General features: G+C 44.1%; 1 protein-coding gene across 1 annotated transcript in view; it reads right to left on the reverse strand.

Annotated features, from left to right (window-relative positions):
- Nucleotides 1-22914, reverse strand: part of LOC139050831 (deformed epidermal autoregulatory factor 1 homolog) — a 75784-nt gene extending 52870 nt beyond the window's left edge. Inside the window, exons 1-4 of the mRNA XM_070527619.1 lie at nt 22256-22914; nt 18632-18782; nt 10953-11158; nt 4481-4619 (exon numbers count right to left, since the gene is read on the reverse strand). Coding sequence (XP_070383720.1) covers nt 4481-4619; nt 10953-11158; nt 18632-18782; nt 22256-22522 — 763 coding nt within the window. The 5' untranslated portion in view covers nt 22523-22914. The remainder of the gene's footprint in view (nt 1-4480; nt 4620-10952; nt 11159-18631; nt 18783-22255) is intronic.
- Between the last annotated feature and the right edge of the window lie 416 nt (nt 22915-23330).

Raw genomic sequence — 23330 nt, forward strand, 5'->3', positions numbered from 1 at the left:
AAAAGCTGGCTCACAGCTTAAGCGAATAATAATAATAATATATGGGGTTTTACGTGCCAAAACCACTTTCTGATTATGAGGCACGCCGTAGTGGGGGACTCCGGAAATTTTGACCACCTGGGGTTCTTTAACGTGCACCTAAATCTAAGTACACGGGTGTTTTCGCATTTCACCCCCATCGAAATGCGGCCGCCGTAGCCGGGATTCGATCCCGCGACCTCGTGCTCAGCACCCTAACACCATAGCCACTGAGCAACCACGGCGGGTACAGCATAAGCGAGTTCGAGGCGGCTGCCATCACTGCTAGACCGCCGTGGCATCAAACAAAAATCACAGACTCTTGTTGCTTGAATTGAATAAATACTGTACGTTTTTTGCCTTTTCATTGCACTCGCTCTGAGTTGCGTTTTTGACAGGTAAGTGGGCGATCTCACGCTATTTCAGTTAATCAGTACTACCGTTTAGTGCGCACTTTTTTCTAGCTCCGGCCAACTACAGTTTAACGAAATTGCACTGTATGTGCGGTGCTTTTAATTGTAATGTCACTTTGAAGGCACTTGCTGATTTTGCACCTGGGGTGACAACATGCTTTCATTACGGGGGGATGATGTTGGCTGACTTTTGACTAACATGTCTTTGAAGTTTCTGTTCTGGCGATAGGTAACCCTTGGTACAACCAGGAACGCTTTTCTCGGACGCTCGTTACTTGATAATATTGGGTGGTAATTTCGTAGGATGTTGTTTGTGTTTGGGAGTGCATTAAATATTGTGTTATATAGACTCACTGTCTGTCAGATTCTGGTGTAGGCTGTTTCTTAGCTCATTCCGACTGTCTCTCCAAACTTGATGCGACATCATAAGCTCCATCAAGAGCAACTTGTGGATAGTTTCTTTCTGCTAGCGTTGTTTTAAGGTAATTTAGGTGGTGGATATAATCATTGTCTTCGCTGCAGATTCTTCTAATTCATTTCGCTTGTCCAACAAAAATTCCTTGCTTGCAGTGTCGCGGGTGATGACTGTTGTAGTCGAAATATTGCTGGCTATTCGTAGGCTTCTGGCAGAGTAGCGGTCTCAATTTTCCGTTTTCTATGTAGACCGTCTGGTTGAGGAAGTTGATTTGACTAGGAGAGTGGTGAGCAGTAAATTGAATACTTTGGTGAAAGCGACCGAAATGGCTAATTAAGTCGGTTAATGCGCTTGTTCCGTGTTCCCATATTATAAATATGTCATCAAAGTGACGCAGATAGGCGTGGGGCTTTAAAGGGTAGGATTTCAACACGTCTGCTTCAGAATTTGACAGACCACCAGCCTTTATAACAAGATATTCTAATGCACACCAAACATAAACAACATCCTACGAAAATACCACCCAATATTATGAAGCAACAAGCGTCTTAGAAAAGCAATCCTGGATGTAGCAAAGGTTACCTATCACTGCAACAGAAACATTAAGGACAGGTCGGTGCATACGAAAGTCAGCCAACATCATCCCCCATAATAAAAGCATATTGTCGTCCCAGGTGCAAAACTTGCAGGCACCTTCAAAGTGACATTAAAATTAAAAGCACTGCAAATAGTTATGCACATAAAGTCAAAACTAGCTTTACTTGTATGAGTTCGAATGTGATTTATATGCTTAAATGTTCCTTCTGTAAGAAACAATATATCAGTGAAATCAGACAATCAATGAACGTCAGATTAAATGGCCATTGCATGGACACAGCTAAAAAGCTTCTCAAAGTTGTCGTCGAACATTTCAACCAACCAGGTCATAACTTTGATGTACTTAGACTATACATCTTAGTCAATTTCTGTTCTGAACGAGAAAGAAAACACAGATAATAATATCTTATCCATAAGTTCAAGACATTACAACCAATAGGCATAAATCGTTTGAAAGGGACCTTTAGAATATATTTGCCATGCTTTATTTTAAGCTATAGACAACAACACTTAGTTTGATTGCTTAGTGTTTGTTTTTTCTTTCCTTTTTTCCTTTTATTTATTTATTTATTTATTTATTTATTCCATTTCAGTGTTCTTTCACTTTTTTTTTCACGAGCACCGTTTTCTGTTGCTTCTTCTAATATCTCTTTAAGAGACACAATAGCTCACAACCACCAGTGAAGCAGGTAATAGAAAGGTGCTGTGCATGCCGTTGACACACCGGCTGACACACGGGTGTAATGCAAAGAAGGGGTAAGGCGTGCAGACACAAGGGACACAAGAGAAGAGAAGCGGACAACACGAACGCCAACTATCAACTGAAGGAAGCACTGAGGCAAAAAAAGAAAGAAGACACAAAACTCATCAGCGCATGCTCTGGAATGGTAGCACCACGTGTCAATCGGGTACAAGTGCCGGTCTACGTGAGACGTAACTTTTAAGGCATTTGATCTCTTCCTTTGTAAGGTAATCGAAGGCTGACTCACGCACGCGCTTACACCATTATTCATACGCCATGCATCGACCATAAGACGCATATCTTCATTCCTATGCCTGTACAATATCGCACATTCATCTAACACAGGCGTGCAGTTACAATTTTGGCAGTATTGGCAATGTAAGGAAAGATTAGAAGGTTAGATTAGATGTTCCATTCGCTTCTGATTGATACATCGCCCCATTTGCCCTACGTAGAAATCGCCATAGCTGAGGGAAACTTTATATACCACACCCATACAACAGTCAGCAAAATTGTTGTTCTTGATGTGCTTCACTGGACATATCTGTTCTTTTTTTGCCTTTCACCTGTTCCTTTTTTTTTCTGCGTGGCAGTGCATATCTTACCTAGCTTATTGGGAGCAGTAAAAACGCATTAACACCATATTTACTTGAAACGTTTTTAAGCCTGTGCAATACTGAATGAATGTAAGGAATAGCCACTACTCTTTTCTTGCTAATACTCCTTTTTGTAATCACATCCGTCCCCACTGAAGTCGACTTCTTTAGGCGTTCAGCCACAGTGGCCATTGCTACACTAGGATAACCTGCTTCTCATAGGTGCCGGACCTGTGCATTAAAACTGGTGCTCATTTTGTGCACGCACGATCTGGTGAGAGAAGACTTAAGGCACGACATGGCAATTCCATTTTTTACTACTTCAGAATGCTTGGATTGAAAGTTTAACAAAGGCTTCGAAGATCTAGGGGAGTACAGCCGATACACGTGGTTTTGTTCAAAGACCAAGGAAATGTCTAGAAAGTGTATTCCTTGGTAAACTTTAATCCTCCTCCATTAAGTTTAAACTGCTCACTTACTGAGGTAGCAGCGGAATCAAATTGTAGTAGTAGCGGAATATTGTCGAAAATCAGGTAACCATGAACGTAACAAAATACCTTAATAACACAATCACCCAAGGCCTTCTCTAAGCAGCTGTCAATCTTGCTCAGGTATCACTAAGAATAGGGGCAATCTTTGAACCAATACAAATTCCCGATTTCTGCAGAAACACACCATCTCTCAACCCAATCAGCGTCGACTTTAAGTAAATTGAAGAATTTCTAGAAAAGCACTCGTGGAAACACTGCATCTATGTATAAAAGCCGAATCTTGCACTTGCTCTTTAATGCACTCATTTATTAAGTTTAGCAACCCTTCATGCGGCAAGGAGTAAAACAAGTCTTCGATATCCATAATAAAAGCTGTAAAATCACAAGGATTTTTCTCTGTCAGAAACTGAACTAATGCCTGAGAATTGCGTAAGCAGAATGGGTTTGAAAAACTAGTGAAGCTAAACAGTTCTGTAGGTAACTAGCCACACAGACAGGTGTTGGGCTGCTGAGCACGAGGTTGCAGGATAGAATCCCGGCCATGGCCGCTGCCTTTCGATAGAGGCAAAATGTGAAAACACCAGTGCACTTAGATTTATCTGCACGTTAAAGCACCCCGGGTTTTCGAAATTTCCGGAGTCCTCCACTACGGTGTGCCTCATAATCAGAAAGTGGTTTTGGCACGTAAAAATCCCATAATTAAAAATAATTAATTAAAATTAGCCACACAGATCTGCCATGTCCCTTTCTCTGACACTATAGCACGAAAAGGAATCTCTTGCTTATGGGTCTTTGCCGAGAAAAACAGGGTAATAGGGAGAAACACGGGTATTGACACGCCGGCTGACACACAGCCATGTCACCGGCCCTGTGCACAGCACTCCTTTATTCTCAATTCTACACCCTCGCCACTAACACACCTTTGCTCATTGCCACACACATCCGCCTTACCCCTTCCCCCTTTAGAAGAACCCTACCTATACATACACTGCCGAGGTAACCATATGTCACCTTGAAAAAGACAAGGCCACTCGTCAAAGTATTGGCTCCCACTTTTACCTTGTTCTCATTTCGCTCACGATTGAAGCGTGTAACACTGGATGAAGACTCCAATAATCCAATGAAACACGGATACAGAACTGAAAAATTGTTAATTCCAGTAGGTTTCATAACTTGGCAATCAGTGGTATATAACTTAGATCCCTTACATTCATTCGGTTTGGACGGTGCAGGCTTTGGAGCCAAAGCTGGCAACTTTTCAGGTGGTTCATCAGATGACCTTCCAGCAGTAAGTGCCTCTTCTTTTCGCTTCCTCTTATAAGGTGTGTAAAGACGAACTGGCCCACTCTGGAAGTAAAAGTTGATTTGTAAGAGCCAAACAATCCATTACAAAGACTTAGGTATGGCAAGCATAAACAGCAGTGACACGTAGTCACAATTTGAGTCCTTGAGCCTACCCGCGGAAAGACTAGATAAATTGTGACTTCTCCTCTCTAAAAAAAATACCCCAAGGACATAATGCACTCCTATGCATTTGTTGGCTGTAAAACACTGAGGAAAACAGAACTAAAATAACACAACTCAGTGTTTACTCATCTTACTAGCTTTGTTTGCACGCTTCACCAAACAATTTGAGAAGGTAAGAAAATGTAAGTTACATTGTTATCAGCAAAGCCTTTATATAGAATGATGTTACTACATTGTTCTGCAAGTCTCAATAAAACATGGAGAAACATAAACAGGGGTACCAACTATGCAAATCTGGAGAGAACACATCTGTAGATGTGTGCTTTCAGCACTACACAAGATAACAAAATACAGTGAAACCTCGTTAAAGCATAGTTGGCCAGAGCTCGGAAAGAGTATATACTAAACGGGAGTGCTGCTTAACCAAAATAGCATGAGATCGCCCACTTACCTGTCAAAAACTGAACTCAGAGAGCAGGCAATAAAAGGAGCAAAAACATGCACCATTTATTCACTTCGTGCGACAAAACTGTTATTTTCGTTTGATGTTGCGGTGGCCTAGCAGCGACGACAGCAGCCTCATACTTACTGAAGCTGCGAACCAGCTTTTCAGCCAGTCCCCTCTTCCCGGCAAACACTTGCATGGCAGATTCCTTGTTGGTGTTGCATATTCTCCTTGCACAGGTGCAGTAGCGCTGCAGAAGTTGCAGGGCGCCTTTTTCAATGCGGGGTTCTGTTCTTGTCGCAACAATTGCATTCATGAGGCTGACATAACGCACAGCTTCTGCCACTGTCAGTTTTGAATCGCCCTAACTATTGCTTTCCGTGTCATCCTCATCACTGTCGTTAGGCGACACTATGGCAACAACAGAGGCAACAATAGTGAAAAGTCTAACCTCGTAGCCGACATCTTTTCACGGTCGCAACAGCAATGCCGAGCAACTTCTTCGCATTCCAAATGCCACACACCGTAGTCAACAATAAATTCCTGTCACGTACCAGCGCTGACTTCTTTGTGTCACGTTAGATAGCACCAACAATGTCCAATTTTTCTTCTATGCTGAGCACCCGACATCTTTTTTATCCGAGCTTCGGTATGACGCAAGTCCTTGCTTGCACAATGCCACAACGCTCTCTGGCGTGGTGCCGAAATGATGTTGATGTGGCTTCACACACAAAAGCACAGGGTGTTTGGAGGCTGTTGTTCTGATCTCTGAGGCTTGTTCTGCCGGACCGCCTGATGTGGATGACACACCGCCGGGATCGTGCGACGAAAAGTGGAGACACTATGTGTTAACCGATACGTACACAATAAGCTGGTACAGTTTATGCGGGTACAAAACACATTATGTTCCATGGCCACGGAGTCGGGGATTTGACTTCAGTGCTTTTAAAACGAAAGTACTGTTCAAGCGGGTGCGGTTTAACGAGGTTTTACTGTAAATGGAAAGAAGGGAGGTGGTATACAAGGAACCAGCATGGACATGTGGCTTGGTTCTCTCAACCACTGCTACTAGCGACATTGGCTGTGCTCCGATATTTTCATCTGCTCCGCAGATACAAACTGCTCTTGCTTCTATGTGTTCACAGAGAGGCGTTTGCATGATTTAGCTAAGAAGGCAATCGAAACAAGCATGTAATGCAAGTTATCACTCTCCTTTAAACTCAATCAAGCCTCGAGTCTATGTTTGAATGGTAAAGCAGCCCAAAATACATTAACGAAAGGAAGACGTAAGATACATGCAGATGCTGACAATCTTTGAACTGTCCTGTTCTTTTATGCACCGAAACGCTACACCCTTGTGCCAGCGCAAGTATTCATACAAGCCTAGAACATCTCCTTTTATTGAAATGTACAACAAAAAGTAAGTCTGTGAAGAATAATTGCAACACGCTACTGTGAAATAAGACACTTGGACGTGAAGAAAGGACAAAGACGACACTGGACAAGCATGAAGTAGCAATTGTTTATTTCAAACAATCCCCTTTTGCCATAAACGAGTTTGACAGGACTGGTGCCAGTCATGACCCTATACATATTCCGTCCTGTTGAACATAAACCGATCCTTCAAAATCAACATAGAGTGATGGAGGGTGCATACATCCTCAGTAATACCAAAATTTCTTAACACTTGTCTCACACTCATTTTGGAACTGCATGTTGCCATATAATCAATACATTCTTTCACTGCTGCTAAATCTCCTGCTTGCAGTATATTGTAGTACATGTCCTTGACATCGACCGAAATATAGGGATAAAGTTCCAGACATAGTTGCAACAGTTTAATGTCATAGCATATTTCCGCCATTTAGATCATTTTTTATTATGTTTTCCCTGGAGTGTTACTCATGATGTAGCTCCGGGAACGGTTGTGTCTGTGTGTAAGAGGACATTCCAAGAATTAGACTTCACATATGAATTCCCAAAAAATTTGTGCATTAAATTTTTGGCCATTATGATACAAGAAAGTAAAAACCATACTAGATGGAAAAATGTGGCGAGAGAGTTAAAGGTTTCTTAAGATATGACTCAGCACTCTAAGAAAGTAAAAAGAAGTGTAATATATTCAAGAATGCTGAACAGTTGCAAAGAGTACTGAGGTCATGCCGTAGCTCGTACTTTTATGAACCAAATTGATAGACTTATACCCCTGTCACACAGGCAAACTTAAGTGCACTTTGAGCGAGTGCACTTCACTGCTATTGTCATTCGCAGGCTGTCACACAAGAATGCTTAATGACACTTACTGTAGAGCACACTCGTCAGCAAGTGTGTTCAACAAACACACTTTGCGGCAACAAAGTGTGTAGTCTCGTTAGCAATGAGTAAAAGATAAGTAAAGTATTATCAAAAGCAGAGTCAGGAGCAATTTCTAATAACATTTTTTTTTAAACTGCTAACATGACAAGGTCATAAAATGTGCTACATTGCAAAAATTTAAAAAAAGGAAAAAAGAACTGTGAAAAACAACTCTCATTCTCGGGCTGTTTACAGACGCGCCGGTAATGGCTATGCAGTCGTTTAGTGGAACCCATCATTTGGACTGGCACTGGTAAAGTATTGTTGTCTTATCTTGGCTCGTGATGATTAATCTTTTTATTGAGGTTGTAATTAATTACTTCACTTGCAATGGATTGTAAATGCTGTTTCTAACAATAACAAAGTATTCTTGTGCACGCCTATTTAAGTTAACAAATATGTGCGTTGCCTTCTGACTCCCTGTCGCCATTGCCACTAATTTGAAAGAACACTTTTCTTTCTCGTGTAGCAGCACACCGCCAAAACGACACTCAACAGCACTGAAGTGCACTTGCTCAAAGCGCATTTTAGTTTGCCTGTGTGACAGGGGTATTAAAAGGGCCCTGTGACTTTTTATCAAAGATAAGAAATGCATTTGAAGTTAAAATAGGGTATTTCAGAAATACCTTCCCACAAAATGTATTTCAATGCGCTTAGCAGAAGTGGACTTATTGGCAACCAGACACCCTCTTCGCTGTGCTCCTGTTCCTTCTTCAATGCCTTGAACCTCGAAGGCTATGGAGGAGTAAGGTGTGCCCACAACGCTCCGCCTTCTAAATGTCACTGTGGCACGCAGTTCAAATTTATTTTTGGATGTAAACATAGACGCCACTACTTCGAATTCTGGAGCCTATGACGAGCCAAATGTAAGCCAAATGTGATTGCCCTCAGCGAGCTGCAGCGCATTTACCCAGTGGACTCGTGGTGGCACACTGCCGAGGTCGTGATATCTGCACTACACATCAGACCACAGCTACATGCAACTATAGTGCGCATGCACCGCATTTGCTTTGTGCACGACACGGCTTGAGCGTGTGCTCAAGTGTATATGCTACAGTCTGACCACGCTACGTGGTGTGGACTGGCTTTGCCCTTCACCAGCTTGACCAACGGATGGTAGCCACATCCAACTTGTGCATTTTTGAAGCGCTATCAATTAGCCTGCAAAGGCATCTAACCATGAATGGCCACGAGTGAGTGTGCACTGGCAAGCATGCGCATGATCTGACTTTAAGTTTTGCATGGTTCGAGGCTAACTGAGCATCCAAAACTAGTCAAAATTAGCGAGACACACCGGCTACGACATCGATAAACAGGGTGGCCAAAGTTGAATTCCTATGCTGGTGGCCGCGACTAAGCGTATATGAGCAAATGACAGTCTGCTTCTTCTGGAAGTTTGTAATTACTATCGAAATTCAAAAGCCCATTTCTTTTTACTTCAGCCTGGTTATTGAACTTATTCAATAAATATACACAGTAACAGTACGAAGAAGCGTGCAGATACAAACACCCTTCTTGATTGACGTCGGCTATTGGCCAATAGCAGCCGTGTATGGGAATTCGCTTTATTACTAAATAAAGCATCCAGAAGAGAACGAGGAGCAGCCTTTTACTGGAAAGCATGCATTCGAGAGACAGGTGACTTCGTGCTCTGCTTGCGAGCCCAACGCGCCACGTATAACAGCAAAACTTGGCTAAGGTGTTCACAGCAGCGTATGCTATCCGCAGACTATGTTTTTTCACCAAGCCCGTGGTGCGGTTCAGGACCCCTTTAACCCTTTACTGCACGATTTTTTGTTTCCTCAGAATATATTTCATGGAGTTGTAGGGAAGGATAACAGGAGCTGTACTCCCATGGAAACTAACTTTAGTGAATTTCTGTGGTTTTAATTTGCAGAAAAAGGGTATGTTGCGTGTTTGCAACAACGTGCAAATAAAGAAGTTGAAGGTGAAAGATAGACTTAGTGCGATTCATGCTCGGATGTTTATTTGCACATGACAATCATTGGTGCACCTATGATTTAGTGTGCAACAATGTTTGTGCACCACAGGTGGTGCACAAGCATTCCTGTGCAGCCAGGAAGCAATACAGTGTTTTCACATTATTGTCAAAATTTAGAACATAGAAGCACAGACGTACGGCTGTGCCCGTGACGACACGACACGCAGATGTACCGCATCCTTGAAAAAAAAAAATCAGCCAGAAAACATTTTGCACACATATTGAATCGAGACGGATTTATGCTCGTGGTTGTCGTCACTCCTGGAAAGGTCGCTGCATTCAGTAAAAAAGCGTTTGGGAGCCATTTCACTTTTCCAAAGAAAATAAACGCGCAGCCTCCGCCACATTTGTTTTGGTAGAAGATGCGAAGGATGAGCACAGATGGCAGCACAAAGGGGTACGTTTTTTAGACGAATGTTGCGTAAATGCAACAATGTGTACAGGCAGCTTTAAATGGACTTTGCGTCTGTGTTTAACGACGTTCATCAGAATGTTGCGTAAATGCTGCTGCTGCTGCTGCTGCAGGCAGCGGCGGCGGCGGCGGAACCTTCTATTTGGTTCATGATTTACAATGAGATTCGTTGCTTACAGTTCGGTTTGTCTTACATGTTGTATCGCATCAGGCGTAACGTAGCCCAGCACACTGCCATGATTTCCAGGTGTTCTAATTGGCTGGTACATTGCGCTTCAGCGAGTTCCTCCCATAGGTTGTGTACACCCAATTGAAGGAGTTTCTCCATAGACGTAGTGGAGGAAGGCCCAAGGCAAGATTGTGCATCTTGCATAAGAAGATGCTCATCTTCTCGCTTTCGCTGTTTAAGCAGAGGAAACGCATGCTATACGTGACACGGCTGATGACTTTTACGACAAGGAAAAAAATCTCCTTCACCAAATACAACCTACATGGATTTCTCAGAAAGGAAGCTTTGCAGTCAAAGAAAAATTTGTCGGGATCAAAACCAGGACCAATGCCTTTCTAGGCCGTTGCTCTGAGGTAACCAGGAGATTAATTAACAGATAGCAGCATGAGGACAAATTAATCAACACTTTGAAGAAGAAGAAATACAGCAAATCAGTTGTGTGGAAATTCACAAGGTGTAAGAAGTTTCATGACAGGAAAGAATTGTCACCGAAGCGATAAAAAGCATTCTCAAAACGGGGTTGCAGTTAAGTAAAATTCATCTTGGTCCTGGGATGAAATCTCAGACGTTTAAGGGCAGTCGCTCTAACCCCTGAGAAAACCAGGAGAAATGTTTGGACTGCAAAGCTTTCAAAGAAACCCATCTGGTCTTATAATTTTTTCTAAGCTTGGGCTACTCTAAACTGAATGACAACTTTTCCCTATCAAGTAGTACTGTTCTTGCACTGGCAGCACAATCAAGACGGTCAGCTAGGCACTTGGAATACTCACCACGACCATGTCATCACAACAGGCAGCACATGTGCAAGATGTGGCATGTGGCATCAAGATGCCGTCCTCAATAAGGCACAGGAGAGTGCGTCCCGCATAGCGGATGCTGCGCTTCCAGTCCTTGCTGTTCGCCCGCCCACACAGGGCCTCAAACTCTGATGGTGTGTACCACCGACTGCCAGATTTGATGCAGCGGCCCCTGCCTCCTGGAATGGAAGGCGAATACCTTTCTGATTAAATTAATATTCAGCAGCATCACATTGCAAACATGGTCATACAGCCTCAAGTGCAACTTGGAACTTACTCTGAGAACTGCACTTCACCACAAGAACTTGTTATATTGAAGTGTGCACAGTGGTCACAATTATTTCATCCCTTCCAGGTGTTCCCATATGCCTCACGTGGTGGAGAGCAAACTAATGCATGATTAATCCCTACAGGCAAATTAGGTCACTGATACCAAACAGGAGGAGTCACTTCCACATACAATTTCACATTTACCATGATGACAACTCAAAAGCTGTATAGACAGTGGTGCCATGCTGTTTTCTCTTGAAATATCACAGCAGTGATCAGCATCTGGGGCATGAACAACTATTTGAGGTGATGCTGCAGGGTATCATTACGCCATCATTACATTACAATAAAGTTGTTCAGAGCCAAATGAAGCAAGAAAGAGTAAGCCATTCATTGAGCAAACTTTTCAACTTGTTAGTGTTGCCTTAGGTGGCTATTTACATAGCACCTAGTGTGTGCCATACTGGTATTTACTGCAAGGGAAGTAAAAGAAATCAGGTAGCTAGAGCAGGCAACAAAAGAATTTTGTGTTTTTTGTTACTTACAAGCTACATGAGACTACATCTCAAACCACAATGCTTCAAAAGCTTTTGAGGCACAGCAAGAAGGCACAACGAATTGTAATGACCCTAAGGCCTTCTCAACTGTAAAACAGCAATTCTTTCATACAGTAACAGCTGAGTTTTGTTTTTCCCCTTCGCTTCTAAGCATACTGCTCAACAAAAGAGTACATATCTTATACTGCACTGAACTAATCAGAACTCACTGGATACCAAAAACATACCTGTGTGACAGGAGCTTGGATGACAGAGTTAAGGTCATCATCATCAGCCTATCTATGCCCACTGCAGGATGAAGGCCTTTTCTAGCAATCATTAATTGCATCACCTGCCCCTCTCTTATGCCTGCAAACTTCCTAATTTCATCACCCCACCTAATTCTCTGCCCTCCTCGATTGTACTCCTTTTCTCTTGGCACCCATTGTGTAACTATAATAGACCACCGGCTATCTGCTGTACACATTAAATGGCCTGCTCAACTCCATTTTTCCTCTTAATGTCAACTAGAATATTGGCTACCCCCACTTGCTCTTCCTGTCTCCTAACATTATATGCCCAATATGTTTTTGTTCCATCGCTTGTTGCGTTGCCCTTGACTTTTTCTCAAGCTTTATTGTTGACCTCCAACTTTCTGCCCAATATGTTAGCACTGGTAGAATACAATGATTGTACACTTTTCTTTTCAAACATATGCAGTAAGCTGCCAGTCATGGTTCAGTAATGCCTGCCAAGTCGAGATGCCAGGCACTCAAAATGCAGGGTGTTAGGTACAAACCTTACACCCTGCATTTCGGTGTCGAGGTTGTGGGGAGGACCTGGCTCCTTGTCGGGAACTAGGAGTACAGGATTTAATTACAATATTTACATTAAAACATGACATACATTCTAACAGTTTAGCATGGCTCCCAAATGGAGCACGCAAGAAGAAGCACACAGCACACAAGCTCCAAGCACACCGCTTGTCAAGCACACAGCTACCTAAAAACACTCTGTCCTCCCTAGATGAGGAAAAACTGCTATCCAACCTTCGTTCAATCGGACCGTCTACAATCGTTGGAGGCATGGTCGACCCACCTTCGAGGGGGAGGGCTCACACACTCACATACGCACTTTGGATTCCTAGAGCCCACCGAGTTGAGCGGGTCCTCGCAGCTAGGTTTTCACACTTGACCCCAGCCAGCGCCTCTTAATTTCAGAGCTGACTTTTCCGGTAGCCGCCACGAGTGTCAGCAGACTGTGACGAATTCTGGGGCCCGAGGAAAAATGCACCGCAAAACACCCTTTTCCGAGAAGCTCTCTTGCTGCAAATAGACCATGAAGGCGACAGCGAACCAGGTAACAATACACGGTCCGCCAAACGTGGCTTGACTTGCAGGCACCGTCGACTCGACGAAGGAGGTGCATGGTTGATTAACATTGCTGCGCTCTCCAGTTTTCCAAAGGAAGTGCATGGTCGGTTAGCGTTGTCGGCGTCGCCGGTTCTCTGAAGGACGCCACCCCTGCGGGTCAATCGAAACAACTGCACAGGGCTGAGATAGGTTTGCAGAGCAGTACCCCTGCAGGCCGATCATAACAGCTCCTCCATGGCCCGGAAAATCTCAACTGGCCAGTGCTGAAAACCGCTGGGCAGGAAGAGAATGGCTGGTAAGCAAGAATACGGCTTACCTCTCCGCAAACACTGTGCCCTTGGACTGCCTTAAACCATCTCACAACAACCAGCACAGAAGAGTCGATACCGGCAACACAATACCACTCAGCATGCAAACGCCCGGAATCAGCTGTTAAACCACCAGGCTTCCTATCAAAATTTCAATGCAAGCCGCTCAAGTAGGAACCTCAAATTTTGGCCTCAAAACTTTGTGCCGCAAAGCGAGTGTCCACGTTCCCCCTGAGTTTAACCAGGTCTGACTGTTGTGCTGCACGAAAGCAAAGGTATACGCAGAACTAAACTGAAGGCTCTCAACCACTAATACCCAAACATAACTTAAGCAGCCGAACTTTACAAACAGCCTGTTCTTACCCTACTGCAGTGGCATACTTATTGCATGTACTGGTGCCACTGAAGTCTGGTCAGCTCCATAGGTACATAATCACAATCGCGCTAGCTTTGTGGTCCCTATTCAGAATGCATACTTGCGTCGTACGCAAACGTTTCATCAAGCTTACTCTCTTTTTTTTTCTCTAGTCCATACAGGACACGTACCTTAAACAAACAACTAAACTTGCGTCACTTACGCACTCCGCAGAATCCTTAAAAAAATGACTTCTAATAACTAGTTCCACGCATGCTTACTAGAGAAGTCAGAACACGGTCACCCTTAACACATATGAGCAACCCAGTCCTAAACCTTCTGCTTCCTTCCGTCCACACAGGACATGCACTAATGGAACTAAGAACGCTTCTCTATGCAAATTATGCACTTACTGAAAACCTATGTGCTTCACCTTTGAAACTTCGAAAACACTTCTAAAATAAACAAGGTTAACTAATACTCACGCGCGTTACCATAGGCCTCTCATCGATAACCTTGACCTTCAGGTTACTCACACACAAAAAAAAAGTCTATCTACTCATTCAGTAACACCTCGTGAAACTAAATGTTTACATAAAACGCATCTTTCAAATCTCGGAGCTTCTAAAACGAAAACACAAAGCTCATACCTTACATATTGAAAGAAACTTTAATTTTAAATCGCGAACATATTCAAATGCTCAAAAATAAAACAAAACAACATGGTTCAATTCTACGGAAGCTGTCTTCATATTCCGTTCCAAACGTTTACAACTGACTCATACTTTTGAGTCTTACTCAAGGTGGTCGCAGTTCGAAAGCTATTCTGGCTACCCAGGAACAACAAAAGGGCCAACACGCTATCAGCTCCTTCAAGACGTTACAGTCGCCTGCCAATTTGCGTCCTGGTATCAGGCTTTCATCACGAACACGACTGACCGCGTCGCGACTCCCTGCCACCTCGTCTCGTCTTGCCACCTTGCGCTCCTTCGCACTACATGCTGCACCCTGAAAAGAAAGACGGAACTACGAGGAACATAACTGCCCTGTGCCCTTTGTCCGTGCAGAACATGCTTCTCGGTGTCTTTTTGACCGGTGGCTCGAATGTGCGTGATGCACCAACGTCGTTGACGACGACCGCGCCTTTTTTTCTTCGCGCCCTGGCTTTTTGCGTCTGTCGCCATCATTGGCTCCGCTACTTTATTTACCGCTTTCCGATCTTTACTGCGCTTCTTCCTACACCGTTTTCTCTTTGAAGTCCCTTTCATGCCGCCTTCTCGCGCCTCGTGCTGGCCGGTACACATCTCGTCTGCCCAGATCGCTCTCCTACCCGCACGGTCTGAGTGATTTTCATTTAGATCAACTCTCTCTTTGCCTCGACTGGCGGACAGCTCAACCGACTCTGGAACAATGCAGCAGTCTTTACTCGAGCTATGCTTCATCTCTCACTCTTGCGAACTGCCCTCTACTGCATTGCCCAGCTCATGCTGTGCATCGGCACAGAGCTTGTCGGTCTCAATCGCTGTCTCAGCCACACAGTCTGAATGATTCTTAACTAAATCGTCCCTCTCTTGGCTACCTAGACTGGCGGACAGCTGCACCGATCCCTGAACAATGCAATTGTCTTCCCTTGAGCCACGCAGCTCGCAATCTTGTGAACTGCACTCAACCGCATCGTCCGGCTGGCACTGCACTTCGGAACGCAGATCCGACTCGACAGTTATCTTGACATGGGCGCTCGTGTCTGTCGGGTCAGCAGAATTCTGTAATTCATTAACAACCTTAACATTACATGCGACGCACACATGTGGTGACTGTGCCAATTCATTCACAGCTGGCCTAGCCATCTCTACAGTGCTCTGTTGGCACAGCACCTCGTCGCTCTCACTACGGCCTTTAACGGCCTCTATTGCCACTAAGGTATCGTTAGCTGCTAGCACTTCGAGTTCACCTATGAATGTGCTACTAATCTCGCAGGTGCTATTGCTTCTCTGGGCTTTCGACCAAAATCTGCTATAGACTTCCTCCCACTTTCGCTGCGTCCAGCCTACAGATTTTTCAAGCCACTGTTGAATTCGTTCAATTGACTGCTCCAAACCTTGAATCTCTTTATTCAATGCAGCAATGTACCACCTCGTTACTTCTGTTAAGCCTTCTTCCTGCTAAATTCTTTTCATTTTCTGCCTAGCTTCTTCCTGTTTTTGCCTCATTTCTTCCTGTTCTTGCCTAATTGCTTTCTGTTCCAGTTTTTTGCCTAGAATTCAGTTACCTAGATGTTCGATAAATTTCAAATCATTGTCACTTTGGAGAATGGTGTTACGAATTTCTGCTTCTGTCAAGTCCTCCTCTATGTCTACCTCGACCTCTTCACACAACCACAACAGGTCAGCTCTCATCAAACACAATAGGACCATGGTCGCTACATTAAGCTTTGGCTCTGCTGTAACACAATACTTGCTGCGATACCCACGCAAATCAGAATACAAGTAGAAGATCCCCAGCAATTCAAATCTACAAACACAGAGAAATTGAAGCCTGGTAAATCTTGCAGCCAAAACCAAACGCTTACCCACTCAAGCAGCGCATATCACCAGTCCTCCACCATATCCAGTCAGTTGTAAGAGGTGGTCAATCCCAAGTTGCCTCCAACTTGATCGGGATACCGGTCGGTCACCATGTTCCAAAGTCTGTGAGCTCTCATTTCTGTCTACGAGTTGTAGGCTGATCCACCGCTGCCACCAGATGTAAGGTTTGTGGTCGGGCGGGAACTAGGAGTACAGGATTTAATTACAATATTTACATTAAAGCATAAGATACATTCTAACAGTTTAGCATGACTCCCAAATGGAGCATGCAAGACGAAGCACACAGCACACAAGCTCCAAGCACACCGCTTGTCGAGCACACAGCTACTTAAAAACACTCTGTCCTCCCTAGATGAGGGAAAACTGCTGTCCAACCTTCGTCCAATCGGACCGTCTACAATCGTTGGAGGCGTGGTCGACCCACCTTTGAGGGGGAGGGCTCACACACTCACATACGCACTTTGGATTCCTAGAACCCACCGAGTTGAGCGGGTCCTCGTAGCTAGGGTTTTCACACTTGACCCCAGCCAGCGCCTCTTAATTCCAGAGCTGACTTTTCTGGCAGCCGCCACGAGTTTCAGCAGACTGTGACGAATCCTGGGGCCCAAGGAAAAATGCACCACAAGACACCCTTTTCCGAGAAGCTCTCTTGCTGCAAATAGACCATGAGGGCGACAGCGAACCAGGTAACAAGACACAGTCCACCAAATGTGGCTTGACTTGCAGGCGCCATCGACTCGAAGGAGGCGCATGGTTGATTACCATTGCTGTGGTCTCCAGTTCTCTGAAGGAAGTGCATGGTTGGTTAGCATTGTTGGCGTCGCCGGTTCTCTGAAGGATGCCACTTCCACGGGTTGATCGAAATAAGTGCAGCGGGCTGAGATAGGTTTGCAGAGCAGTACCCCTGCAGGCTGATCGTAACAATGGGTTCTGCAGAGTTCTCGGCCCAACCTTGTTCAAAAATAATGTGTATAACTTTGTTAACTTCATCAAAAAGAACATACTTTCATGTGACAGAGTGCAGGGTTTCACATGTCTGATTATTAATTTCATTTTTGCAGAATTTTTGCCTTATGAACTACAGGCTATCAAGAAGTTTATTCTCCTGCAGAAGAAAACTTCAAAGGAAATTTATGAAAATGTGAGCAGAACATAGGGTGATAAGTGCCTGTCCTACACACCACTGTTAAGAAGTGGTGCTCACTATTTCAGTGTGGCTATTCGGAACCAAAGATGTAGCAAGGTCCACAAGCCCTTCAACCACTACGGCTCCTTATATGGTTGATCGTGTCCTCGACCTGATACATGGAGGTCAACAAATATATGCTAAATTTCTTGCTGGGGCACTAAGTATATCCAGGGAACAAGTCACATTCTTAAGTTATGAGCTGTTGAAAATGCATACGCAGTCAGTAAAATGGATGCCAAAATGTTTGATTGCCAATGAAAAGTGCCATAAGGTGGAAGCATCAAAGCTCATTTTGGTGCATTCGGAGCAATCTGCCAATGACTTGATCAGCCATTTGGTCACTGTGGACAAAATGTGGCAGCTTCACTATAATCCTGAAACTGCAGATCAGTTTTTGCAGCAGCGATGCTTAAGTCCTCCATGGCTAAATAATAAAGTCAGGGCCAGTTGGGAAGGTTATGGGTACAATTTTTTGGAATAAAGAAAAGATATTACTAAACGACTATCTCCACAAAGGTCGTACAGTGAACGCAGAGTACTACTGAAACTTATTGCCACAATGAAAAATGTCTTAAAGAGCAAGTGAAAAGGGAAGTTGCAGAAAGGTGTTTACTTTTGCAGGAAAATAGCCCTGCACACAGAGGTGCAAGAACAATGTTTCTTTTTATCAAAATAAGGTATACATGCATTGACCACCCACTGTACTCACTAGATCTTGCTCTGCATGTTTACTTTTTTATTCAGAACACATAAAAAAAAGGCTTGAAAGAAAAAAAGATACTTTGGTCCTGAGGTCACAGTTATGGCTGAGCAGCTTCTCAACCAGTAACCTTCATAATTTTTTTAATGGTTTAAGGAGCTACTGAAATGTTGTGCAAAGTGCATCAAGCTTCAGGAGTATATGTGGAATAATGCAAGAGTTTCAAAATATTGTGTTTATTTTTTGGCCAGGCCAAGAATCTTTCAGTGCCCCAAAATGATGTTAACCTGTGTGGCACTGATCAAGGCCTGGTTTTAGCATGCTGATTCCACTGACCTGAGCCAAACTTATTCTTGTGGAGGTGACCGCACACATTGCGGCAACGCACTAAAAGTTCCGGCTCATGGACCGACTCATCCCAGTTGTACTTGTACTTCTGGGCGGTTCCTGAGCCATCCTCACTAGATGACTGGGCTGCCAGTGATGCCTGCATGAATTTTATGCAAAGATTACTTAACGCATAAAATGATGAAATAAACTTAAGGCTTACAGCTGAGAGAGCTGAATTTACACCTAAACACAAGGGGGACCCAAAATAGTGGCAATGTGTAGATCCCGCAATGACAGTTACACTCCATCCTACTGCAGTGCAACGGGAGCTATGGTCACATCAGTCAACCTGGTTGGCTGATGAAAGCAGAAAGAACGGTTTCTCCATTGTCCGCTTTTCATAGTTCTCTGTGCAACAGTAATCCAAAGAACTTTCATAGAAGGATTAGAGCGGCATACAAGGGGCAAGTTCTTCTTGGAACCTGCTCTCACTACTGTTTGGCTACTAACTAAAAGTAACTAAAAGTAACTACTAAAATTATTATTGTAGCAGCATGCCTGAAGCACTCCTGACTTCAAATGCGAAACCAGTGAGATCCAAATCCCTGTTTTACACAGAATGAACAGAGGTGGCATAGAAGGACTGTAGAGGCATTATTTTGATTGGCAGAAATTCAAAATCTACAAAATTTGTTTATAAATTACACAACTTATTCAACGAAATTAAAGTTGTCCTTTAATGTTCACAGTAGCCTCTCCTGCTAATATAATCGAGAGTTTTAGTACTTCTGGCTGTTACTCAAACATGGTTGGTTTTGCTGACAAGGCTTCCCGGTCTCCCCGGCGAAGACACCCAGACACTTCCAATTCCTTTGGCAAGGACAAATGCTGCAAGCGAACTTTGTCTGCTTGCCCGCAAAGAGACACAAGTTTTCTGAAGTTCTCCAAGTATCTCCAATTGCCAGCTGCATAAGTTGGACCCCTTGCTACGGCTATAAGTACCATTTAACCTTTCCTGCTGTGAAGCAATGTTTCTGTACCGACTATAGTTGGGGGTAGCATTCACAAATGCTAACTCTAAACACACTGGAATGGCCTAGAGCTGGATGTGCGATTCATGCAGGCGTGACAAAACCACTGCACATATCTTGTGTATCTGTCCTCACTACGACGTCCAACATCTGTCTCTCCGGACAACATTGAACTGGCTGTACTCAGGACAATTAGCCAAGTCTGACATGCAGGGACTATGGCCACATCCGTTGCTGGCACAAAACACTACACACGCACTAGTGCATTTCTACTAGCCTGGGGCAAGATCGCACAAGCACCTCACTTTCTGAATGTTCGCTTGTGTGCATTTGATTCACTGGTGCAGCGCTTTCATCAGGGGTCATGAGCATGGCGAGGCAGGAGCACGAATTGAAGATTACCTATTCAGTGACAGGATGTGAAGCAAATGTCGAGAAAGCAAGATGCTTGTAGGATTGTGCCAAATTGGGCTGTCTGGTTCGTGATGAAGGGGATAAATACAGCGCAAAGGACAGGACAAAAGCACAGCAGCAAGAAAGCAACTACACTACATTGTCTCTGCTTTTGTCCTGTCCTTTGCACTGTTTTATCCCATTCAGGATGCTTGTGCAATCTCGCCCCTGAGTGACTGTTTGCAAACTCACTGACAACATACTGTGGCAGTGAAGGGAAAGCTACAAAGGCAAAATGCCCACAAATTATATGCTCCTGAAAGTAGTCCCACATTTTTATCCACATTTGTTGAAGCTGGGAAAGAGAAAACAAACACCTTATTTAACGCACCGTTGAATGGTAAATTTGACTTATTTTACTGCATTTTTGTTCCATGTCTCAGTAAATGCAACATTGTCGCATGTGAAAGCTACGCTGAATCAGTATCTGCTCCACTGCTTCGAGTTTTCAAATGATTCACCCTCATAATGCAATCTGCTAGACACCTGGTTAGGTCAGATAGTAGAGTGACCACCTCGGAAAGGCACTAGTCCCAGGTTTGAATCCCAGAGCAGGATAAATTCTTCCACAACTGTGCAATTTTCTTGCTGAGAAACCCGTATGGATTTGTTTTGTAGCTTTGTGCTACATTCAAGTGGATGACAATTTTTCCCTTTCATAAAACCAAAAGCGCTGTCAAACACAGTAACACATGTGCTGAAGCTACGCCTCTGTAGCTTTCCCTTCACAGCCACAGAAAGTTGCCTGCGAGTATAGTCCTCCTGTAAACTTTCCAGCATGCATGCAGTGTTCACTTTCGCTTTTTGCCTACTCCCTTTGCAAGGTAGCAAATGATTCCTCGTTCAGTTGACCTCCCTGCCTCTTCCTCTCTATTACATAGGAGATGCAAGTAGGGTTGACAACACTTCAGTAGACTAAGTCGGGATGCAGGAGAGGAGCTCAAAGGAGTTGATGCCGAGGAACAACCCTGTCAGTGCCATGAGTCGCAGTCTAAATGCAACAAAGTTGAAATTTTTTTTTGGTTGCTTGACTAACACAGTGAATGGTTAGGGCACAGTACAGGTTAGGACTTTTCAGCTTGGATCAAAGTGAAGTTCGATTTGGTTAGGGCATACAACAAAACTAGAACCACGAGAACAAAACTGTCTTTATGTTTAGAACAATGCAGCTGAACACAAGAAAGAAGGATGTGCTAACAAGCTGTCATGCATTATAAAAAGGAAATCTCGCCTATTTATTCTTATCCAGTAAAAATAAACCAAAGTCGGGCCATTTGGCCATCCTGACTGGGACAGGTCAGGACGGGACATTTACTCAATAGTCAGGATCTTACCACTAAATTTGGGATGATTGGCGATCCTAGATGCAAGTGGCTCGTGTACCCGAGGGTCTGCTTCTGTTTTGTTGGAGCCCCAAGCAGAATGCAAGCATTTTGCCACCTCTCTCTAGTATGTTCATACATAACTATCAAATCATTTCAGGGTCTCTAGACAGTAACTCTGAACACTGCCAGCAAGAAAATTTTCTGCATAGTGCTGCAGCGTAACATACCGTGGGTCGTTTATTGTGACCCATTTAGCACGTAAGCAACATTCGACAATTTCACGACGAACCTCTATAAACGCAGCCAGGAATGTTTCCCTGTATGCATTATGAGAGCGAAAGAGGAGAGCATTTTGCTTATTTACTTAATAAATCCTGAAGTGCCCTTTAATATGCAAGACATTAACTATCACGAATGATGCGTGCACGAAGAGAAACTAAGAAAAATCTAATGATTTTGTCAGACAATGTCACGAGGCGTGATGTTAGTGGTTAAGCATGTAAACATTGGAAGATACTTCCTTAAGAAACGGCGCATATTTCATTAGTAAGCCTTCTCTCTTATCTGAATGAAGAAAAAAAAAAGATGATCGTGCATTAACAGTGTGCGGACGTCGCAAGCTAATGCATACAAAACTCGGAATTTTTGCAGTCTGAGCCACTAAAGTTAGCGCAGCAGAAAAAGAAAGCATGCAACTCTGATGCATTTGAACAGCGACGGAGCGGTGATGAGCCAGCTATACATATGTTCATCAATTATATCATAGTATTCGGTTAACAACCCAGTCAGTGTACATGGTACTTCGAAAGAAAGGCAGCTACCTGTGCTGTTTTGAACACGTCTAGCGCACTCTGATCGTGGATAACGATATGCGTGGCTTTGATGCCAGCCTGTTGAAGTTGCTCGGATGTGATGATGCCTTGCGACGTAGCGAGAAGGACGTTCGGCAGGTGGTCCGTCACACTGACGCTAACCGTCTGCGGCTCGTTCTCAGAGAAGGCGGTTTCGTCGGCGCTCGGCGGGTCCTCCGTGAAACCCATAATCACGGGCGTCTCAGAAGTTTCGCCCGATTCCATGATAATCACCATTCTCCGCGCAGCGAAACTTTCATACTTCGCAGCACAAACAACGCACTCGCAAAAAAGCGTCGGTGGAGACTCATCGCTGGTACTCAAAGTTCAGGGGCGGCAGTCTGACCACTGCACACACTATCTGAAGTGATGCAATCCGTGCTGCCAGACGGCAGATCACTTGGGTCAAACAGGGCCAAACTACAAAACACACACAACCAGCTGGCCAAACTTTACTACCCGCAAACAATGTTACCACCAGAGTGGACCAACTCCATGGCAAACGTCGGTAACGCTGAACTTATTAGTCATGACCACGGTGGTCATGATACAAATTGGCGGCGGCGCGATCTCCCTCTTCCTCTGTCTTCTGCATTGGATTGGCGCGGCTCGCCACGTGCTTGCGCTCGCATTTCTGAGCACGATCTACTGAACTCCAGCAGATCTGCACAGATCTCCCTCATCCAAGACGCCTGGTCTAGTTCGCCCCTTTCGCCACTAGGGAAAGAACGTAAGAGCAGAGTGGCGCTAGTTATAACCCGTTCGCTGTCGTATGCTTCTGCGATCTGTTCAGCGCCTGTGTGCCATTTCTGGAAGGCACAAAGCGCTTGTATAGGCGGTAAATGAATAAATTCACAAATGTACAAAAGAAAACATATTTGCGAATGCTTTGCGTTTGAATTGTGATACTACAAGAGGAGGAGCGGTGCAAGAAATGTAAACAACGAGCATAGGTGGCAGCTGTAATGCTAGATCAACGGCAAGAAATTTCCCTTTCCTAGCCTCCGTAAAAGACTGGAAAAGTTGTTTTAAAAGATTCATAGGA

The sequence above is a fragment of the Dermacentor albipictus genome, chromosome 10 (assembly GCF_038994185.2).
Source record: "Dermacentor albipictus isolate Rhodes 1998 colony chromosome 10, USDA_Dalb.pri_finalv2, whole genome shotgun sequence".
Classification (NCBI taxonomy): Eukaryota; Metazoa; Arthropoda; class Arachnida; order Ixodida; family Ixodidae; genus Dermacentor; species Dermacentor albipictus.